The 21,401-nt window shown below is 46.6% G+C and overlaps 2 protein-coding genes across 2 annotated transcripts in view; one reads left to right on the plus strand and one right to left on the minus strand.

Moving 5' to 3' along the window:
- Positions 1–901: 901 nt before the first annotated feature.
- LOC115155881 (cytoplasmic protein NCK2) overlaps positions 902–21,401 on the plus strand; it is a 47,195-nt gene continuing 26,695 nt past the window's right edge. The window contains exon 1 of the mRNA XM_029702888.1: positions 902–1,255. The gene's annotated coding sequence lies outside the window, so the exon portion shown is untranslated. The remainder of the gene's footprint in view (positions 1,256–21,401) is intronic.
- LOC115156363 (extensin-like) lies at positions 15,025–19,933 on the minus strand. The gene is made up of 3 exons (XM_029703840.1): positions 19,405–19,933; positions 16,945–19,134; positions 15,025–15,071 (listed from the first exon to the last, which is right to left on the minus strand). The coding sequence occupies exons 1-3, from the start codon at positions 19,931–19,933 to the stop codon at positions 15,025–15,027; spliced, it is 2,766 nt and encodes a 921-aa protein (XP_029559700.1).

A 21,401-nucleotide genomic window follows, 5' to 3' on the forward strand; every position in this document is an offset into this window, starting at 1 on the left:
ATTTTCACCCACCCTGAAACCACATGTGGATCAGCCAAAAGGCAAGGGTCCACTTTCTCCAAAAATATGACTCATTTTTTCCCTCCATCTTCAACCGATTCAAGCTCACCCTCTACCTCCCTCACCCTCTACCTCCCTCACATTGCAAGTACACGTCTCCTAATATGATAACATTGCACTTCTCCTAACTTACATCTAGCTTTGGCCCTCCACAGTGATGTTTATTTTTATTCCCTGAGACATGGGTCACGTTCAGTAATGAACGTGACCCATTTCACCCCGTTTCAAAATGTTTTGAAACGGGGTGAAACAGGAAACTCTGTACAAAAAGAATACTGAACATCACAGTGGGTTGCATTCAGTGATCACAAACTCCATTTCATTGGTTTGTTTGGTTAAAGTCATACTTCCTCAAAATAACAATTGATAATTGTTTGGGCTCCTGAGTGGCGCAGTGGGCTAAGGCACTGCATCTCAGTGCTACAGACCCTGGTTGGATTCGAGGCTGTATTACAACCGGCCGTGATTGGGAGTCCCATAGGTCCAGCGTTGTCCGGATTAGGGTTTGACTGGGGTAGGCCGTCATTGTAAATAAGAATTTGTTCTTAACTGACTTGCCTAGTTAAATAAAGGTAAAATAAAAATAATGTTTTCACGAGGAAACAGTGCTGCAGAATAAACATTGAACAAAGGTCAGATTGGAGTGTTTGTCCTGGCTTCCAGTCCAAGGCAGCAACTTGCCCTTTACACATCAACCTGGAAACTCAACATGTCACGCAAATGCAAATAAAAACAGAATAAAGCTGATTACTTGTTATATCACTGTGTAAATTGAGGTGAATACCTTTAAAGTAGGCTATTTGAATTTCCTCCTTGATTATGAAAGCAACTTCCGAATGCAAAATAACCAGTCATTCAACAACGTATATTGTATGGTTAGTAGAAGTGAATCAATCTCCATGTCATACCACGCACTGTCCCTCGTCTCCCCCCTCGGCGGTGACGTCACTAGTCGGACCAGTGGATGGTGGTGGAGGCAGCTTGTGCCGGAGGGGGAGAGAACTAGCAAGCAGCGAGTGGAATAGCTGGGCCAGAGGAAGGAATCGTTCTGAGAAACCGAACAAAATACGTGAACTTAGTTTTGTTGCGCTTTTGATCGCGACTCGGTTGGTTTGTGAAAAGGTTTTCTGTATCTTCCCCAGTGTGTGTGGCTCTCCAGTCCCCGTTGCCCGTTCTCGTTGGAGTGAACACCAAGGTAAGGACAATTTTAAACTGAGCGTAAAGTTGGTGTGGTCGCCCGGGCTTGATGCTTGTGGCGTGAACTATAGGCTATAGCAGCTGTGTTTTCTTTACACAAACGTAGTAATGCAAACTATGACACGTCAGTGGGTACAAACATACAAAGTAGCCTATCCATTGTTTGGTACAAGGCCTAGACAATATCCATGGACCATGTTGTCCGTTCACTAGAGTAGACCGTCACTTTGTGATTCTTTAGGGCACTGTCTTTGTGTCCACACTCCACACGGTGCAGTTGATAGGCTATATGTGCGTTATTACAGGCTTCCAGTAAAATATGGTTAACATACAAATGTAATGTTTCCCTTTTACATTAAGGAATGCACTTATTATATGAAGTATGCTCGAATATGTTATTACGCTACAATATGCCGAGTAGCCTAACCTTCGACTCATTCATTAACATCTCTTGTGCTTCCACTGTTTGAAACCGTCGTGTTTGGTTTACATCGTAGGCTATCTGTTTTCTTTAAATCCTTCTAATTGCTTCCCAGCTTTTCCCTTTGTTTCAATTTGTTTTGCGCTTTAATCAATTGGGGAATTGCTAAATGCTATCCCATAGCCTATTGGCTTGTTCCACAATGGGTCTACAATCCAAAGATCAAATTCCCACACACTTGTCATATTCGTTGGTATGAGTATTGTTAGCCTATTGAATTGGTTGTTTCACTGTGGCTTTAACAGCTGCGCTTAGATGGACATTTAAACACTCTTCATAGCACACTTCTTTTCACACATTGCAGAAAGTGATGTTTTTGCCAGAATAAAAGAGCTTCACATTGTAGTCTACTGTAGCCAACAGGGTTTACATACAGTAGCCTGTTTTGCAGTCTGGCAGAGTAGTTCATGAACTGCTCTCACCCACAGCCCAGACAAAAGAGCAATGACAGCAATGTGTAAGTAAATCCCATTAGAATCCACCATGGTGTGTCCACTCTTTTGTCGACTACGGTTTAAAAACTGTCATTCAGCACAAGGCCGATTTGTGATATTTATGCTAACTAATGTGCGGTTTCATAGCCTGAAATACACATGGTTTTGAGTAGCCTAATGTAGCTTCCAGTTTTTAATCCACTCCCTTTGCAACACCTACACCCCACCGTTCTCTTATGTAATTCCTTCCGTTAGGCTTCGGGATGTGTGAAGTGGTTCCAGCTGAGAGATACTGTACTTTACAGTCAGGTCCTAATCCTATTTTACTCACATTATACTGCAAATGTGGCAGAAATGCCAGAACTAACACATTTCGCTCCTAGATGTGGACAATAGCATGAACATGTCCTAGTGATTAAGAGACCTGTATGGAAACGGAGCTTATCAGTGTTCTTCTCCTTATCAGATAGTTTTATGTGATGCCGGATTAAGGTACTGTAGGCTACCTGGGACAGTCAGACAGTACAGACGCTCAGGGGTAAGGTGTAGTTTCAGGCCGCACCTACAGTGCCGCCACACCCCTGTGTTAAGATAGGTCACCATGGCAACCCCGTTTTTATGGTACACGGTTTGCTGCCGTTGTTGCAATGACAGGTATGTATGTGGAATGCAGGGTTTGGCGTTCTCTGTAGTCCTGTTGTTACATTTGGGAGGGGACCAGTTTGATTTTGGCATTATGTAAACTACTGTTTGCTGACTCAGGAAGGGCAAGCCTTTCTGCTGCTCTGTGTGGCCTGCACTTGTGTTTTTGGTTGGGGTGAAACGTGGCCTAAAGGACAGAAGTCAGAAACTACCACAGAGTCTTCTCAGCACACAACCATTACCCTCAATCCACGCCTAAAGTGATCAACGAATCACCAAGCTCTTGATTATCTGAAGGGGTGTGTTAGTGCCGGGTTAAAGGGAGACTTCGGGATTTTGGCAATGAGGGCCAGATGAACTCGTGGACACCATTTTTATTTCTTTGTGTCCAGTATGAAAGAAGTTCTAGGTAGTTTTGCGAGTCAATGTTAACTAGTGTTAGCTCAGTGACTGGACGTTTACGGGGGTCTGCTAGCGTGCATGTGAAACTACCTCTTCTTTCATACTGGACACAGAGACAGAAATGGTATCCACCAGTTCACCTGACCTCTGGGGAAGTAGATAAAGGGCCTCATTGACAAAATCCCGAAGTCTCCCTTTAAAACTTACAATACAGAAACAGATTGAGCAACACTGCTGTACAACCTGATTGGAAATCAAGGTGCTAAATCATTTAGTGCTGACAGTAGAAATCATTAGTTTGTTAGCGAGACCGAACAGTAGCCTAGCCCAGTTTGGTTTTCTATGCCTGACTCAACTGTTTAACAAAGACCGACACCACAGTCTTAAACGCAATCACGTCAGGTCTGATTAAGGAAAGGGGGATACCTAGTCAGTTGCACAACTGAATGTATTCAACTGAAATGTGTCTTCCGCATTTAACCCAACCCCTCTGAATCAGAGATGTGGCGGCTTCCTTAATCGACGTCCACGTCATTTGCGTCCGGTGAAACGAAAGACTTTCTGGATAAAGTCATCCGCATGCTTCCCAGACGAAACAGTTCGTTAGAGTTCATGCATATATTATGACGTTTTGTGACGTTTTTGTTCAGACTTTGGTGAGTGTTTTTTTCGGCTTTTTGGGAACACGCATTTTTTTCTGGAGATAGACTTCGGGCTTTGAACTTTAGTTTATGCCCCTTCATCGGTGATTGGTCAACAGTAGGGATTCTTCAATAAAGTATTTTTCATTCAACCAGAGACGACTCGTTTTCATGCACATTTTTCAAAAAGAAATAGATATAAAATTGTGCAACTAAGATCTCATCAGCAAAAACGTAACTCAAATCTGTCATTAATTATCTTAGATTAATTCAGACTATTTTGAGGAAGTCTATACTGGCTACGGTGTCTCAAAATGGACAAACAGCACTATTGCCCCCTTTTTTAGTTTTTCAAGCGAATGTCTTTTAAGGGAGTATGTGAGCACACTCGTTCGGGTTCGGCTGGGCGTCAGCCAAACTGAAGCATGCTGACGCCTTAAACCTGCTTTGTAATATCACACCAACGATGGGACAGTGTTCTTTCTTAAATAGCCAGAACATTTAGGCCTAATGCTATCACAACCCACCATCCTACTGAGCACTGGAATTTGTTGTGTACACACTGTGCCCATTCAGTGCCATGATCTGATTTTACACAAAAGAGCTGTATGGAGTTCGCACTTGCTCTGTGTGTTTGTAGAGAGGGTGTATTGACCCCACTGTGAGAGAGAAACCACTATTTGTCCCTTGACGACATGGGCTCTTTCAGGCTTCTAGACATATAAACCTCTAATGCAGAGGTCTCCAAGTCCGAGCTACCGGATTCTTACATTTTTCACAACTGTATTTTTTTTTAAAATTGCATTTAGTCAATTCGGGGGCTTGTTGGCAGTGCACTTCTAAATATAGGCTACATGCAATGGTAAAGAAACCTCATCGGTTGTGCTTGTTAGAGAGAAAATCAACGAGCTCCACATCAGAAGCCATGCTGGAAAACCACTGCATCACAACACAACTGATTTGGTAGCAAAGTAGCCGATGCTGAAAGTATCTTTCTGTGACCTCTTTCCCCCACTGCAACATGTTCATCTTCTCAAAAGAGGAGGACTAGATAGGCACAGACCCAGATGAATGGATCATCAGCGGACATGGAGAGAGATAGAGTGATGGGAGCCCAATGGTTCTCATTGTTATTCTCCCTCTAGCCATTGTGGTAATCTGGAGCATGGCAGTCAGGGCAGGGCAGCCGTTAACCGTGGCAGCAGTTACAGTAATAATGGAACTCAACACACTGTGACCCAGGAAGTGAAAGAGGATTTGCTGTGCCATTGAGAAGACAAGACACAGTGACGGCAATCAACAGAGGTGTTAGTGTGTTTTGTTCTGTATGCCATATCGATCTGTGCACACACACACATTGCAAGCCTAATGATAACATAGGAAAAGCAAATGTTGAAGAGATTCATGTCATTATAGGCACCCAATACATGATCTCATAAGAACCGGCCCTTCGAGCTTGGAGCTCTTTAAGAGTTCTCTGGACACAGACAGTTCCAGGAGTCTTTGGCCTTTGGCTGAACCTTCTAATTCTGCCCTCACATCAATTATGGTTTCACAGCCTTCACCTTTCCTCAATTTCATTACACAGTGTACCAGCTCTCCCTCTTAATCTCTCTTTGTTGCTCACTCACTCTCCCTGGCTCGCTCTCTCACTCATTCTCCCATTAATGATTTTAAGCTGTTTATCTCACTTTTGTCTCAACGCTCCCTCTCCCATCCTTCCCTCCCTCTTTGCCCTCACTCTGCTCAGGCCCCCACTGCTCGAGTCCACCTGAACCGCCAATGACCTTGTGTCACCACTGGGCACCAAGCCTAATCCTGTTCTGGGACGCGTATATGGACAGAGAGGGGGACAGATAGAGGGAATGGGATTGATATAGGGAGGGAGAGATGGTACTGTTATGACTCTCTCACTACCCATCCACAACCCCTGCCCCCAGCCCCTTAAAATAGGCCCTTAAAAAGACCGACCTCTCCCATGGATGCTGGAGGACAGGGAAAAGAAATTGAGCATGCTTGGGAGTCACTGAAAAATATCTGTTAACTTGGTGCATCATGAAGACATTACATACAGAGACAGTATACAGACTGTCAGTGTGCAAGTCCAAGAGCTTTAGAAACTCCACAGGGGTGGGACGGGGGGAACACCACCACCACTCTCCCAACTTGTCCCCCTCAAACTGATGTCACCACCACCTCTCCACCCCCTGACAGACAAGAGGCCATTAATTCATAAACACCCTCAGAAGTGCTCGTTAAAGAGTAATTAAGGGTCGAAGGCACTCCCGTGCCCTCTCCCAGTTTGCATGGCTGGCTTCGAATTACCTCGGTGAAAATTGCCACTTTGGGCCGTGGAGCAAGACGGAGCGAGCAGCGAAACCCAACACTCCCTGAGAGAAAGAAAGAAAGAAAGAGAGAGATACAGTCCTCAGTTCAGGACCTCTACACACACACACAGTTAGGTAATCGCTGCATCAAGATCTGAATTTACTTGGCTTGCTATCTAGTCATAGGAAATACAGTGGGTGGTGGGATTCTGTGTGTGTGCCCTTGCCTTTGCCTGCCACCCTAGGTGCAGCCTGATTGTAGGGCTCCTGAGAGGCGCAGCGGTCTAAGGGACTGCATCTCCGTGCTTGAGGCGTCACTACAGACACCCTGGTTCGAATCCAGGCTGTATCACAACCGGCCGTGATTGGGAGTCCCATAGGGCGGCGCACAATTGGCCCAGCGTCGTCCTGGTTTGGCCGGTGTAGGCCATCATTATAAATAAGAATTTGTTCTTAACCGACTTGCCTAGTTAAAGGTTAAAAAAAAAAACAACATGTGAGCCGAAACTGAAATACAAACACAACATAATTTATTTCCGTGCAACTTGTGCACTCTCCCTGACAGCTCGTGCCAGTGCCGTTCTGTGAAAGTTGTGAAAAACATCCTTTCAACTTGAACACTGGGGTACTAGTGTGACTCCCCCAGAGGCAGCAGTCATATGCTGCTGCCAGTTTAAAGCAGCCAGTCACAAAGAGAAGGCAGGTTGCCAGAAGTAGCATGGAGCTTTAGTTTTCCCCCTCTGCCTCCTGGCTTCAGTCATGTTCAGATAACAACCCAGATCCCCCGTGTGTTCTGAGGAGAGGTGAAACCTTCAAGGAGCTGGACCGCCATTACGGAGAGAGGAGGAAGACCGAGTGAAGGGTAAAGAGATGGGGGGTGAGAGAGGCAGTGGAAAGATGATGGAGGGTACAAGGAATGGAAAAGGTCAGGCTAAAGGAGGGAGGACAGAGGACAAGGTCCTTGAAATGTAAATAGCGAGGGAAGGTAGGGACGGTCCTATGAACACAAAGCAGTAACTGGTAGAAGAGGGATGTTTGTCAATTTGTTTTAGTTAGTAGATATGTTGGTAGGCCCTTCATGCTCTAAGTGGACACTGCAATCCACTCTCTCTCTCTCTCTCTCTCTCTCTCTCTCACTCACTCACTCACTCACTCACTCACTCACTCACACACACACACACACACACACACACACACACACACACACACACACACACGTGTTGTGATATTTTAATGGATTTACTGCAGGACATCAGTTTGGCTCAGTCCCAAAATGATGGAGAATGCTTTCATGAGTGGCTCACACCTGCCCAACTGCCTCTCTGTCTCTGCGGGTATAAATGGCATTTCTCCTCTCATGAAAAGAGAGAGTTTTTTTTCACTCAATCTCCTCTTCTTACCTCCCCATTACTGTGTTGAATGTGATCCTCTGTCCCGCTGGCTGTGTATGGATCACATAGCCATAGCCCTGATGATGAGACAGCTGTCAGGGTTAGACGTGGCTGCTATACCCTATCCCTGACCCTTACCCCTCTCCAGTAAGACTGGTAGAACTACCCTATACCACTAGAATACACAGTATTCAAATACTTAAAAAAAAAATAGAGCCCCTAATGATTTCCACCAACAGGAACTGGACTTCTTACAGGTTCAAATGTCTCCCTCACGTCATTGCATGCTCTGCAGCTTAGGGCTGATGGGTAATGTTTGGAGGAAGTCGTGACCGAACTACCCGACCACCCATCACAGCATCACTCTATCTACACAGCATGCCTGGATCTGTGATGGGTTATTTAAGTAAAGGTAGACTCAGCGACAGGATGTAGATGCAGAAAGTAAATGGCGCAGTGGACACACAAATACACAGTGGACACACAGATGCCTGTTGAATGTGGCTGTTCAGTGTTTTGTGTGACAGGGTTTCTGTGGAAGGAGACATCACCATTCTGCCTGGTAATACAAAAAATAGGAACACTTCTGTTGTCAAGAGCTGGGTTGTTTAGCATGCCATTTTCAGGGGGAAAATCTATTTCGTGGGGTGTTATTCTGTGACGACTTGTTATAGTGTAATGCCAGAAGTTTGTCCTGACCAAAAAATGTCTAGTTCGACACACACATATACACACACACACACACACACACACACACACACACACACACACACATACACACACACACACACACACACACACACACACACACACACACACACACACACACACACACACACACACACACATACACACACACACAGGTTGATGCAGCAAGTCGTGACATTTATTTATTTTGTCCTGGGCCAGAGATGTTCCACCACACACGTCTCTCTCTCTGATTGTGCGTCAGACTTACTCCCTGGGTCTGAGGGCATTGTCACAACGTCAGAGCAGGGCTTGGGAATATATAACACACACACGCTTGGGCAAGGCAAGCAGGACAGCAGTGACTCACCCCCAGCATATACCCGCTGCTCATCAGGCCAAAGGCCATGACAGACAGTCACTCAGTCACTCAGTCACTCAGTCACTCACTCAGTCAGTCAGTCACTCACTCACTCACTCACTCACTCACTCACTCACTCACTCACTCACTCACTCACTCACTCACTCACACTGAGAGATCTCTTCAATCAAATAAAAAATAAATCCAATTTTATTTGTCACATGCGCTGAATACAACAGATGTAGACCTTACAGTGAAATGCTTACTTACAACCAACAATGCTTTAAGAAGTAAAAAAAAAGAAGTTAAGTAAAAAATAGAAAATAAAAGAAACAAATAATTAAACAGCAGGAGTAAAATAACAATAGCGAGGCTATATATAGGGGGTACCGGTACAGAGTCAATGTGCGGGGGCACCGGTTTGTCGAGGTAATTGAGGTAATATGTACATGTAGGTAGAGTAAAAGTGTCTGCATAGATAATACACAGAGTGTAGCAGCGGCATAAAAGAGGGGCCTGGGTAGCCCTTTGATTAGCTGTTCAGTAGTCTTATGGCTTGGGGTAGAAGCTGTTAAGAAGCCTTTTGGACTTAGTCTTGGCGCCCTGGTACCGCTTGCTGTGCGGTAGCACAGGGACTATGATGGTCTGCTTGAAACATGTTGGTATTACAGACTCGGTCAGGGACAAGTTGAAAATGTCAGTGAAGACACTTGCCATTTGGTCAGCGCATGCTTTGAGTACACGTCCTGGTAATCTGTCTGGCCCTGTGACCTTGTGAATGTTGACCTGTTTAAAAGTCTTACTCACATCAGCTACAGAGAGCGTGATCACACAGTCGTCCGGAACAGCTGATGCTCTCATGCATGTTTCAGTGTTACTTGCATCGACACGAGCATAGAAGTAAATTACCTCGTCTGGTAGGCTCGTGTCACTGGGCAGCTTGAGGCTGTGCTTCGCTTTGTAGTGTGTAATAGTTTGCAAGCCCTGCCACATCTGACGAGCGTCAGAGCCGGTGTAGTACGATTCTATTTTTGCCTGTTTGTTGGTTTGTCGGAGGGCATAGCGGGATTTCTTATAAGCTTCCGGTTTAGAGTCCCACTCCTTGAAAGCGGCAGCTCTACCCTTTAGCTCAGTGCAGATGTTGCCTGTAATCCATGGCTTCTGGTTGGGGTACATACGGTCACTGTGGGGACGACGTCATCGATGCACTTATTGATGAAGCCAGTGACTGATGTGGTGTACTCCTCAATACCATCGGAAGAATCCCGGAACATATTCTGGTCTGTGCTAGCAAAACAGTCCTGTAACTTAGCATCTGCTTCATCTGACCACTTTCTTGTTGACTGAGTCACTGGTGCTTCCTGTTTTAGTTTTTGCTTGTAAGCATAAATCAGGAGAATAGAATTGTGGTCAGATTTGCCAAATGGAGGGTGAGGGAGAGGTTTGTATGCATCTCTGTGTGTGGAGTAAAGGTGGTCCAGAGTGTTTTTCCCTCTGGTTGCACATTTAACATGCTGGTAGAAATTAGGTAAAACGGATTTAAGTTTCCCTGCATTAAAGTCCCTGGCTACTAGGAGCGCCGCCTCTGCATGAGCGTTTTCCTGTTTGCTTATGGCTGTATACAGCTCATTGAGTGCAGTCTTATTGCCAGCATCGGTTTGTGGTGGCAAATAGACAGCTACGAAGAATATAGATGAAAACTCTCTTGGTAAATAGTGTGGTCTACAGCTTATCATGAGATACTCTACCTCAGGCAAGCAAAACCTAGAGACTTCCTTCAATCCCTATGTTTCATCACCCATCAGTTACTTCTGGTGAACCACTGTGTATTTAAGAAGTTGTGTACCAAGTTAGTTTTCCGTCATAAGTAATCATCTTGCCCTGAGTTCTTGGCTTTAGCTCAGTGAGCTAACACTGTCTTGTGGTATGCCAACAACCAGCAAGCAGTGGATGGTAGTGTAATGAAGGTTCATACAGTAAACATACACTCGTCACTCCAAATTGTTCTCTTCACATTCTCTCGTTACCCCTCTCTCTGTCAATCCCCCTGTACTGTCACTCTGTTCACTCTGTGGGGCACTGGGTTGCGCTTAATAATTCTGCTATTCAGAGCAGTTGTAGAGTAGAGGGGGATGGAGAGGAGAAGAGCAGGAGGTACAAAGAAGGTGAAGCACATGCTGGGAGAGAATCAACAGCACTTTAATGGAGGGAGGTAGAGCAAGAGATACTTGTTACTTTTTATTATGGAGTGTGACTTTATATACAGTATGTAGCAGTACGACTATTATAGCCTTTCTTGTCTCAGCGAGACAACTCAAAGGCGAAATCCATTAACGCCAAGATAATGGAATTCATTTCCCTTCATTTCTGTCGTGGATGATGTTGGCTTTCGCCGACTGGTCAAGCCTCGGGACACACTATTTTTCTGATGTTGCCCTACCGGTGTTACACAGTATTGTTTAAACGTACGTCTATGAGCTACTTGCAATGGGCGTCACTACTATTAGCTTCACGACTGACATTTGGACCAGTGATGTCAGCCTCATGAGCATGCTGAGTCTGACAGCACAGTGGGTCAACGAGGATTTTGTACTGAGGAAAGCCTTATTGCAAGCTCAAGAATGTGCTGGTTCTCATACCGCTGCTGCCATTTCAATGGCATTTGAGAACATGTTTGAAACTTGGAAACATGAACACACTAGCTAGCTCCATTCAAACAACTGACTGGAGAAATAAGCTCATCAACTGCGTCTGCAGTAGACGTGATGCCCTCTGTCATGGCATTGAAACGCCTGCTCAACAAAACTGCTGACAGACCGTGGGGTTAAAACTTACAAAAGTACTAGAGGCTGTGAACAAGCGATTCATGGTATTCTCTCTGAGCCTCTTTACTGTGTCGCCACCATGCTAGATGCTAGCTACAAGGACTGCTACTTCGATGCAGACAAGAAACAGGGTTTATGTGAAATGTTACATACACAGCTGGACAAGATGGAAACGGACACAGTGACTGTGCGCACCGAGGAAGAGAAGCCACGGACAGACAGCTGAAACTTCACTGCTTGACATGTATGATGAAATCCTGGTTGAGAATGAAACGACTGAACAAATGAACCGCGAAACAGCACAGCAAATAAGTGAAAGAAATAGGTTTTGATTATGGTTTACTGGTAATGGGGACATAAGTAAATGCCAACAAAATAACTTTTTGGTCAGTGTGTGTATGTGTGTGTTTAACCTTAACTAGGCAAGTCAGTTAAGAACAAATTCTTATTTACAATGACGGCCTACCCCGGCCAAACCTGGACGACGCTGGGCCAATTGTGCACCGCCCTATGGGACTCCTAATCACGGCCGAATGTGATACAGCCTGGATTCGAACCAGGGACTGTAGTGACGCCTCTTGCACTGACATGCAGTGCCTTAGACTGATGTGTCCATGTGTGTGTTAACTATTTAATTGTACTAGAACGCTTAAAAGGGCGCTAAATATTATGTGTCGTTTTTATTGCCAAGGAAAAAATCGGATGTCGGAATCGGACAAAAATGTAATATCGGTGCATCCCTACCTACTGTATTATTGTTGACAACAAGTCTATGTTGGAACTGTTGCTGTTAAAATACAAGTAATCTTTTTTATTCTGAACTGGAATAAAATGATTGAAGCAAGATGCTTTTTGAGGCAAACACTCATACAGTTCTGGGTTGTTCATCTACAGCAGGAAGCGGTCTCCTGCCTGACTGAGAAAGCAGTAGATGTTCTGATCCAGTTTGGCACCACATACCTATGCGAGTCAGGGTTCTTAACTCTGACATACTTAAAAAACAAGTACAGAAACAGACCCAAAAACGAAGCCCAGAATAGACCTGCTTGCTGAAAACTTCAACCAGCCACACACCTCTCATTAGGAGTGTGTTTGTTTGTTTTCTGGTCTACATCTGTGTGATGTGATCAGTTTATTCTAGTTCAGAATAACAATGATGTATTGTATTTTAACAGTCACAGTTCCAACAATCATTTCTACAGTAAGATGTACATTAGGCCTGACTATTTTCATCTGTACTGTTACTTACGGTTGCACGATCAAACAGAACGTGTGTGTGTGTGTTCTGATCAATCAGCTTCTTCCTGTTCAGAATGAAAATGACTTATTGTATTTTAACAGCAACAGTTCCAACCTAGACAAATATGTAAGAGTGTTTTTAATGGGGAACAATAAACATCAATAGCTATTCATATGGGTTTGTAATTTCATTGTTATTGTCTATATTGCTTTAGTTTTAGGCATAAGGGCAATGTAATGTACCCATATTTACGTATAGTTGCATGTTTTCCTAAGCTTGGGTCCCGTGCTGAAAAAGTTGAAGAACCCCTGGGCTGTTAGCATCGAGCAGTAATGTCACCTTCCTCAGGGCTTGAAGTACAGTTGCAAAGGGTACACGACTGCCTTGTGTAGTCAGACGGAGAGCTGGGAGATATATCGAATTCATGTTTTTGCACGATATTCCAAATGCCTGTATCACAAGAATCAAGTTTTTTGTATTCGTTTTTATGTGCGTTTCATGTCCGCTTGTTCTCATGTCGTCTTTTTAGTCTCGTCTCCTTCTTCTGTGCTGTGTGCACATTCCCATTTACACCAGAAATCTGCATATAATGACGAGATGCTCATGTCTCCGCCTTAACAATGGGAGTCGTTGTCCCAAAGGCGGGAAGACAGGCGACAAGCTTAGGTCCAAAATAAGCCCATAGAAATGCATTGGGCTTCTTTTGGATCGATTTTGGCGAGAGAAACCTCTCTCTTCACCTCTTCCTCTCTGTTAATACACACACACCAAGCCCCTCCCCTTGCCACTCACACCAATTTAAGTTGAGAGATCACTTCTTCCTCTCTGACATTTGCATTTGAGGTTTTGCCCAACAGAATCGGTCATATAGACACCGAAACAAACACATTGAGACATTATTTTACTGTAATAGAGGTAGGGCTGTCCCCAGCTAAAAAATAACTTGGTCGAACGAAAGTCGCATCTTCTTTCGACCAATCGAATGGTCTAAATGATAAAACTTGTATTTTTTCATAGACACCCTATGTGTTTTAATAAAATCAATTATATATGCATTGAGCTTGTCTGATGCAGGAAGCCTAATGGTTAGAGCGTTGGGCCAGTAACCGAAAGGTTGCTGGATCGAATCCCCGAGCTGACAAGGTAAAAATCTGTCATTCTGCCCCTGAGTAAGGCAGTTAACCCACTGTCCCCCGGCAGGCCTTCATTGTAAATAAGAATTTGTTCTTAACTGACTTGCCTAGTTAACTAAAGGTTCAATAAAAATAAACATATACAATTTAAGGGCACTGTTTGAAATCAGACACAAATGACTGGAGGGAGCCAGAGATCAAGATAACCAGGAAATATAACCCCCTACCCTCCTAATGGTTATGGCAGATTCTGCCGTTACTCTCCTGAAGTTGCCGGTAATAGGCTACATGAGGAGTCTCCAACCTTTCTCATGTGGAATGGCAATTTATCTGACCGTTTCTACCCATCTGCATTGCGTGCCAGTTATGCTTTTCAGATGCATATTTTTGCGGAACATTTTCATTTAATTTCAATTTTTTTGTCTCAACTAATCCAATTGCGCGCAGAGCAGACACTACTAAAACAAGAATATCAATGAACATTGATTTTGGAAAATGCTCAGTTTGTCTCGCAGCATTGCACGTACCGCTAGCAGCATTTTAGCCAAAGTCTGTTATACTCGCTGTCTAGTCTGTTTTATAAATGGGCAATAATCCTAACACACAATTATATAAGGAATTGTCAACTTGTTGTCATTCTGAGAAATAAGGTAGACAGACCACTTGATTACAACATCTGAACGAAGTGGACAGTCTGGCATGCTGTTCAAACAGTTGGAAACGGACAGAAGGGTTTGTTCATAACAATTCAAATGTTCTACCTTGTTCACTAGTAAATAGATTTGGCTTAACTTGAAATATAAAGATTAGCTGGCTACTCACTAGCATGTGGGCTTCTGCTTGAGAGATGATGAAACCTGTGTTAATTTTCTATAATGCCTGCTACAAGAAGTTAGTCATTATTAGTGAATGTGCAGTTTGCATAGTTGTGGGTAAATTTGTAACAAAAAGGTAAGAAAACTGTTTTCATACAGACTTCAATGCCAGATCATTGCTTATTTTTGATAAAATGATTAGTGGAACTTCTATTTAGTCTAATTTCACACATCCTGAATTCATTCAACTATTGCTGACGGTTTCAAATGCTGTTTATTTTGACCTTTTTAATTGTACAACAAAGCTTATTTAGAGAGAACATTTGAAATATGTAGATTTTTAGGCCATGCTGCCCAGCCCTAGTCAGACGTACAGAGATGGACTCTGTTACACATCCTGATCTGAACTCCCTGAAGGCAGGCTGCGCGTGAAGCCTGCGAGATACAGCCGAGACATACAGCCGAGACATACAGCCGAGACATACAGCCGAGACAATCTCAACCACATGTTATGCTCTGCTTCTTGAATCCACACACATTATCACACCTAATGATGCCCACAGTGACTACACCACACCCTGTATGTGTACACCAAGCTGTCGATCTCTCTCACACACATTATCACACCTAATGATGCCCACAGTGACTACACCACACCCTGTATGTGTACACCAAGCTGTCGATCTCTCTCACACACATTATCACACCTAATGATGCCCACAGTGACTACACCACACCCTGTATGTGTACACCAAGCTGTCGATCTCTCTCACACACATTATCACACCTAATGATGCCCACAGTGACTACACCACACCCTGTATGTGTACACCAAGCTGTCGATCTCTCTCACACACATTATCACACCTAATGATGCCCACAGTGACTGCACCACACCCTGTATGTGTACACCAAGCTGTCGATCTCTCTCACACACATTATCACACCTAATGATGCCCACAGTGACTGCACCACACCCTGTATGTGTACACCAAGCTGTCGATCTCGCTCACACACATTGCATGTAGTTTATGTAGTAGAGAATAGTCATCCTTCCCAGGTTAGCTGCCTTCCATTGCCTTGGAGGGATCACACCAGTATTATCGTGCATTTATACGGAAAACAAAAATATAAACGCAACATGCAATTTCAAAGATTTTACTGAGTTACAATTCATATAATGAAATCGGTCAATTGAAATTCATTCATTAGGCCATAATCTATGGATTTCACATGACTGGGCAAGGGTGCAGAAATGGGTGGGCCTGGTATAGGCCCACCCTCTTGGGAGCCAGCATAATTCGTTTTTCCCCACAAAAGAGCTTAATTACAGGCAGAAATACTCGTCAGTTTTATCAGCTGTCCGGGCGGCTGGTCTCAGACGATCCCGCAGGTGAAGAAGCCGGATGTGGAGGTCCTGGGCTGGCGTGGTTACACGTGGTCTGTGGTTGTGAGGCCAGTTCTTCATGGCGTATGGAGCATTTCTGGGATCTTTTATTTCAGCTCATGAAACATGGGACCAACATGTTTTTTTGTTCAGTATATAATTACACATGTACATAAACACATCATTACATTAATGATGGGTGAAGGTGTCCGATGTTTGAACCCATTGTAGTACCAGGCCCCGAGACCTCTTCAACCCCCCCGTTAGGCTTCTACGTTTCTGAACTCAAACTCCTAACACTGGTCTGCTGCGTCTGGTCTCCCAGGTAGGCACGGCACCGGTACTAATGAGCAAAACAGGAACAGTTCACTAACAAGAGTAGCTTGGAGGTTCGTGTGTGTGTTTCTGTTCGAACGAGAGAGTTTGTGGCATCTGAAGCTAAATCTTCCCCCACATTGATTCTGAAGTTCAGACAATGTTTTCCCCCTATACATGTGTGTGTGTGTGTGTGTGTGTGTGTGTGTGTGTGTGTGTGTGTGTGTGTGTGTGTGTGTGTGTGTGTGTGTGTGTGTGTGTGTGTGTGTGTGTGTGTGTGTGTGTGTTCAATTCAGCTGGCATAGTGGTCTCCATTGTGTTGAGTGACAGTTAGGTGGAGCTCTACCACTAAATCAGAGAACACATGCATCATGTTTTTGTTTTGACAGGTGTTTTAGCAGCCAGTCACAGTGAAAAGGACATGGTAGGGTAAACAGTAGTGGGAGACTAACCTGCAGGTAACTGGACACTAGTGGCATCACATTTCCTCTGTGTGCTGAGTGTGTATAAGCTACAGCCAACTGAGTTTACCCTTTGAGCTAACTGTATTGTTTACACCAGCAGATCTGTGTTCTGCTCCGCTGTTTCTTACTCTTTCCTACATACCTGAGGGTTGTGCAGCGTGGAGGGGTTGTATAGGGTTGTGCAGCATGGAGGGGTTGTGGAGGGTTCTGCAGCGTGGAGGGGTTGTGGAGGGTTGTGCAGCGTGGAGGGGTTGTATAGGGTTGTGCAGCATGGAGGGGTTGTGGAGGGTTCTGCAGCGTGGAGGGGTTGTGGAGGGTTGTGCAGCATGGAGGGGTTGTGGAGGGTTCTGCAGCGTGGAGGGGTTGTGGAGGGTTGTGCAGCGTGGAGGGGTTGTGGAGCGTGGAGGGGTTGTGCAGCGTGGAGGGGTTGTGCAGCGTGGAGGGTTGTGGAGGGTTGTGGAGGGGTTGTGCAGCGTGGAGGGGTTGTGCAGCGTGGAGGGGTTGTGGAGCATGGAGGGGATGTGGAGCGTGGAGGGTTGTGGAGGGTTGTGCATCGTGGAGTGTTGTGGAGGGTTGTGCAGCGTGGAGGGGTTGTGGAGCATGGAGGGGATGTGGAGCGTGGAGGGTTGTGCAGCGTGGAGGGGTTGTGCAGCGTGGAGGGGTTGTGCAGCGTGGGCGTTGTGGAGGGGTTGTGCAGCGTGGAGGATTGTGGAGGGTTGTGCAGCGTGGAGGATTGTGGAGGGGTTGTGCAGCGTGGAGGGTTGTGGAGGGTTGTGCAGCGTGGAGGATTGTGGAGGGTTGTGCAGTGTGGAGGTTTGTGGAGGGTTGTGCAGTGTGGAGGGTTGTGGAGGGTTGTGGAGCGTGGAGGGGTTGTGGAGGGGTTGTGGAGCGTGGAGGGGTTGTGGAGGGGTTGTGGAGCGTGGAGGGGTTGTGGAGCGTGGAGGGGTTGTGCAGCGTGGAGGGGTTGTGCAGCGTGGAGGGTTGTGGAGGGTTGTGGAGGGGTTGTGCAGCGTGGAGGGGTTGTGCAGCGTGGAGGGGTTGTGCAGCGTGGAGGGGTTGTGGAGCATGGAGGGGATGTGGAGGGTTGTGGAGGGTTGTGCATCGTGGAGGGTTGTGGAGGGTTGTGCAGCGTGGAGGGGTTGTGGAGCATGGAGGGGATGTGGAGCGTGGAGGGTTGTGCAGCGTGGAGGGGTTGTGCAGCGTGGAGGGGTTGTGCAGCGTGGGCGTTGTGGAGGGGTTGTGCAGCGTGGAGGATTGTGGAGGGTTGTGCAGCGTGGAGGATTGTGGAGGGGTTGTGCAGCGTGGAGGATTGTGGAGGGTTGTGCAGCGTGGAGGATTGTGGAGGGGTTGTGCAGCGTGGAGGGTTGTGGAGGGTTGTGCAGCGTGGAGGATTGTGGAGGGTTGTGCAGTGTGGAGGTTTGTGGAGGGTTGTGCAGTGTGGAGGGTTGTGCAGTGTGGAGGGTTGTGGAGGGTTGTGGAGCGTGGAGGGGTTGTGCAGCGTGGAGGGGTTGTGGAGGGGTTGTGGAGCGTGGAGGGGTTGTGGAGGGGTTGTGGAGCGTGGAGGGGTTGTGGAGCGTGGAGGGGATGTGGAGCGTGGAGGGGATGTGGAGCGTGGAGGGGTTGTGCAGCGTGGAGGGTTGTGGAGGGGTTGTGCAGCGTGGATGGGTTGTGGAGCAGGGAGGGGTTGTGCAGCGTGGAGGGGTTGTGCAGCGTGGAGGGTTGTGGAGGGTTGTGGAGGGGTTGTGCAGCGTGGAGGGGTTGTGCAGCGTGGAGGGGTTGTGGAGCATGGAGGGGATGTGGAGCGTGGAGGGTTGTGGAGGGTTGTGCATCGTGGAGGGTTGTGGAGGGTTGTGCAGCGTGGAGGGGTTGTGGAGCATGGAGGGGATGTGGAGCGTGGAGGGTTGTGCAGCGTGGAGGGGTTGTGCAGCGTGGAGGGGTTGTGCAGCGTGGGCGTTGTGGAGGGGTTGTGCAGCGTGGAGGATTGTGGAGGGTTGTGCAGCGTGGAGGATTGTGGAGGGGTTGTGCAGCGTGGAGGGTTGTGGAGGGTTGTGCAGCGTGGAGGATTGTGGAGGGTTGTGCAGTGTGGAGGTTTGTGGAGGGTTGTGCAGTGTGGAGGGTTGTGCAGTGTGGAGGGTTGTGGAGGGTTGTGGAGCGTGGAGGGGTTGTGCAGCGTGGAGGGGTTGTGGAGCGTGGAGGGGTTGTGGAGGGGTTGTGGAGCGTGGAGGGGATGTGGAGCGTGGAGGGGATGTGGAGCGTGGAGGGGTTGTGCAGCGTGGAGGGTTGTGGAGGGGTTGTGCAGCGTGGATGGGTTGTGGAGGGGTTGTGGAGGGTTCTGGAGGGGTTGTGGAGGGTTATGCAGCGTGGAGAGGTTGTGGAGGGTTGTGCAGCTTGGAGGGTTGTGCAGCGTGGAGGGGTTGTGGAGCATGAAGGGTTGTGCAGCGTGGAGGGGTTGTATAGGGTTGTGCATCGTGGAGGGTTGTGGAGGGTTGTGCAGTGTGGAGGGTTGTATAGGGTTGTGCATCGTGGAGGGGTTGTGCAGCGTGGAGGGTTGTCGAGGGGTTGTGAATTGTGGAGGGTTGTGCAGCGTGGAGGGGTTGTGCACTGTGGAGGGTTGTGGAGGGTTGTGCAGCGTGGAGGGTTGTGGAGGGTTGTGCAGAGTGGAGGGTTGTGGAGGGTTGTGCAGCGTGGAGGGTTGTGCAGCGTGGAGGGTTGTGTAGCGTGGAGGGTTGTGCAGCGTGGAGGGTTGTGGAGGGTTGTGCAGCGTGGAGGGTTGTGGAGGGTTGTGCAGCGTGGAGGGTTGTGGAGGGTTGTGCAGCGTGGAGGGTTGTGTAGCGTGGAGGGTTGTGCAGCGTGGAGGGTTGTGTAGCGTGGAGGGTTGTGGAGGGTTGTGTAGCGTGGAGGGTTGTGCAGCGTGGAGGGTTGTGGAGGGTTGTGCAGCGTGGAGGGTTGTGGAGGGTTGTGCAGCGTGGAGGGTTGTGGAGGGTTGTGCAGCGTGGAGGGTTGTGGAGGGTTGTGCAGCGTGGAGGGTTGTGCAGCGTGTGTTTGTGTGTGATCATCAGAGCCAGTAATCTTGTTGATGTGCAGAGGATGGGTTTTACATAAGGCATGATTTCCTCCTGTGCTTTAATCATTCTGCTTCTCTGGTTGTGTTTCAGTCTTTAACTCAAGGCATCTAAGCAGTCTAAATTCCAGGGGTAATAATGAGATAGCATAGTACCTTAAACAACCTAAGGACATGGGCATCTGGTGTGTAGCAGTGGCAGATGGGGTCTTCCCAACTGAAATACAACATTCTGTCTATATCGCACTGCCGTTACATAGTAATGTTACCTATCCCAACCCAGTCCTTGAGGACCTCCACATTCCACGTCTTTGTTCTATCCGAACATTAGCACACTTGATTTGACAAGTCAACTAATTGCTGTCATCAGAGAAATATGATAGGTATCTGGCCCTGTATCAGTTCTTAGGCTGGGGCAACTTCTAGCTACTCTGTCATTCCTGTCCTTTCTGTTCCACCAAAAGGGAAAGCAATCAAGTCATGTTAAATCATACAGATAACCCACAGGATGTCAGTGGAGGGGCTGGCCTTATGTGTTTCAGACGAGAAACATGATCTGTCTCTAAGCCTCATTAGTCAGCTGGGTTGGTGGGCTCCCTCTCTCTTTGCAGACTGACTAGCCTAATTTGTTGTTCCTCTACTGGCGGGCTGGACGACAAACGCCATCATCTTTGCCTCGTTTCTTTGTTCATGTTTTTGAGATTGCGGTACACGTCCAGACTCCTAACAGCGTTCAGGCTGTAAAATCACTAGACTATTACACTAATGATAATGGATTGCGAGTCTCAAAGTGCTTCACATTGTGTCTAACACTATTTGCACCTAGCTGGACAATTCAGATGCCCCAGGAGTCCTATTTGCTCCAGGTGGTTGTGCCACAGAACCCCTTCCTGTACTGTCACTCACACCAACATGAAGGAGTTTGCATAAGTAAAGTGATTGTGAATGAGGATTGTGTTGGAGTGTGCTGGGGAGAGAGCGTAGTACTATAATCAATGATGATGTTCAATACAGTGCAGTGGTTTTAGCCCACAGACATTTCTGTTGTATTTTCCCCTTTGGTTGACCCTATGGCTGATTACATTGGCACTGTGGCATACACACACACAGGCATTTAACCACACTCACAAACCACAGCGTTACTCCTCCAGACAGGACTAAACAAACAGATCTGTACATCAGAGCTGTTCTTTTCAGTCCATTGCCTGTCATTTGCTTTGTATTGTGTGCTTTGTGATGCTGTGCCCAGAGACATGGAGCAAGCGACCAGACTGTCACCTCTCCGGGAGTAAAAATAGAGAGAACATGATTAACACTGTAGTCGGGTGCACTTCCATTGAAGCGGTAAGAAATGAACAAAGAAGGGGAGAAAAACATGCCAGGAACTAAACAATGGTCATACAATAGAAGCCTGTGTCACGGTTGTCGTATGAACGAGACCAAGGCGTGGCGTGCGAATCGTACCACATCTTTATTTATATGTGAAACTATGCAATACATACAAGAAACTATTTAAAAAAATGTTTAAACAAACGTGA

Source organism: Salmo trutta, chromosome 20 (genome assembly GCF_901001165.1).
Source record: "Salmo trutta chromosome 20, fSalTru1.1, whole genome shotgun sequence".
Lineage (NCBI taxonomy): Eukaryota > Metazoa > Chordata > Actinopteri > Salmoniformes > Salmonidae > Salmo > Salmo trutta.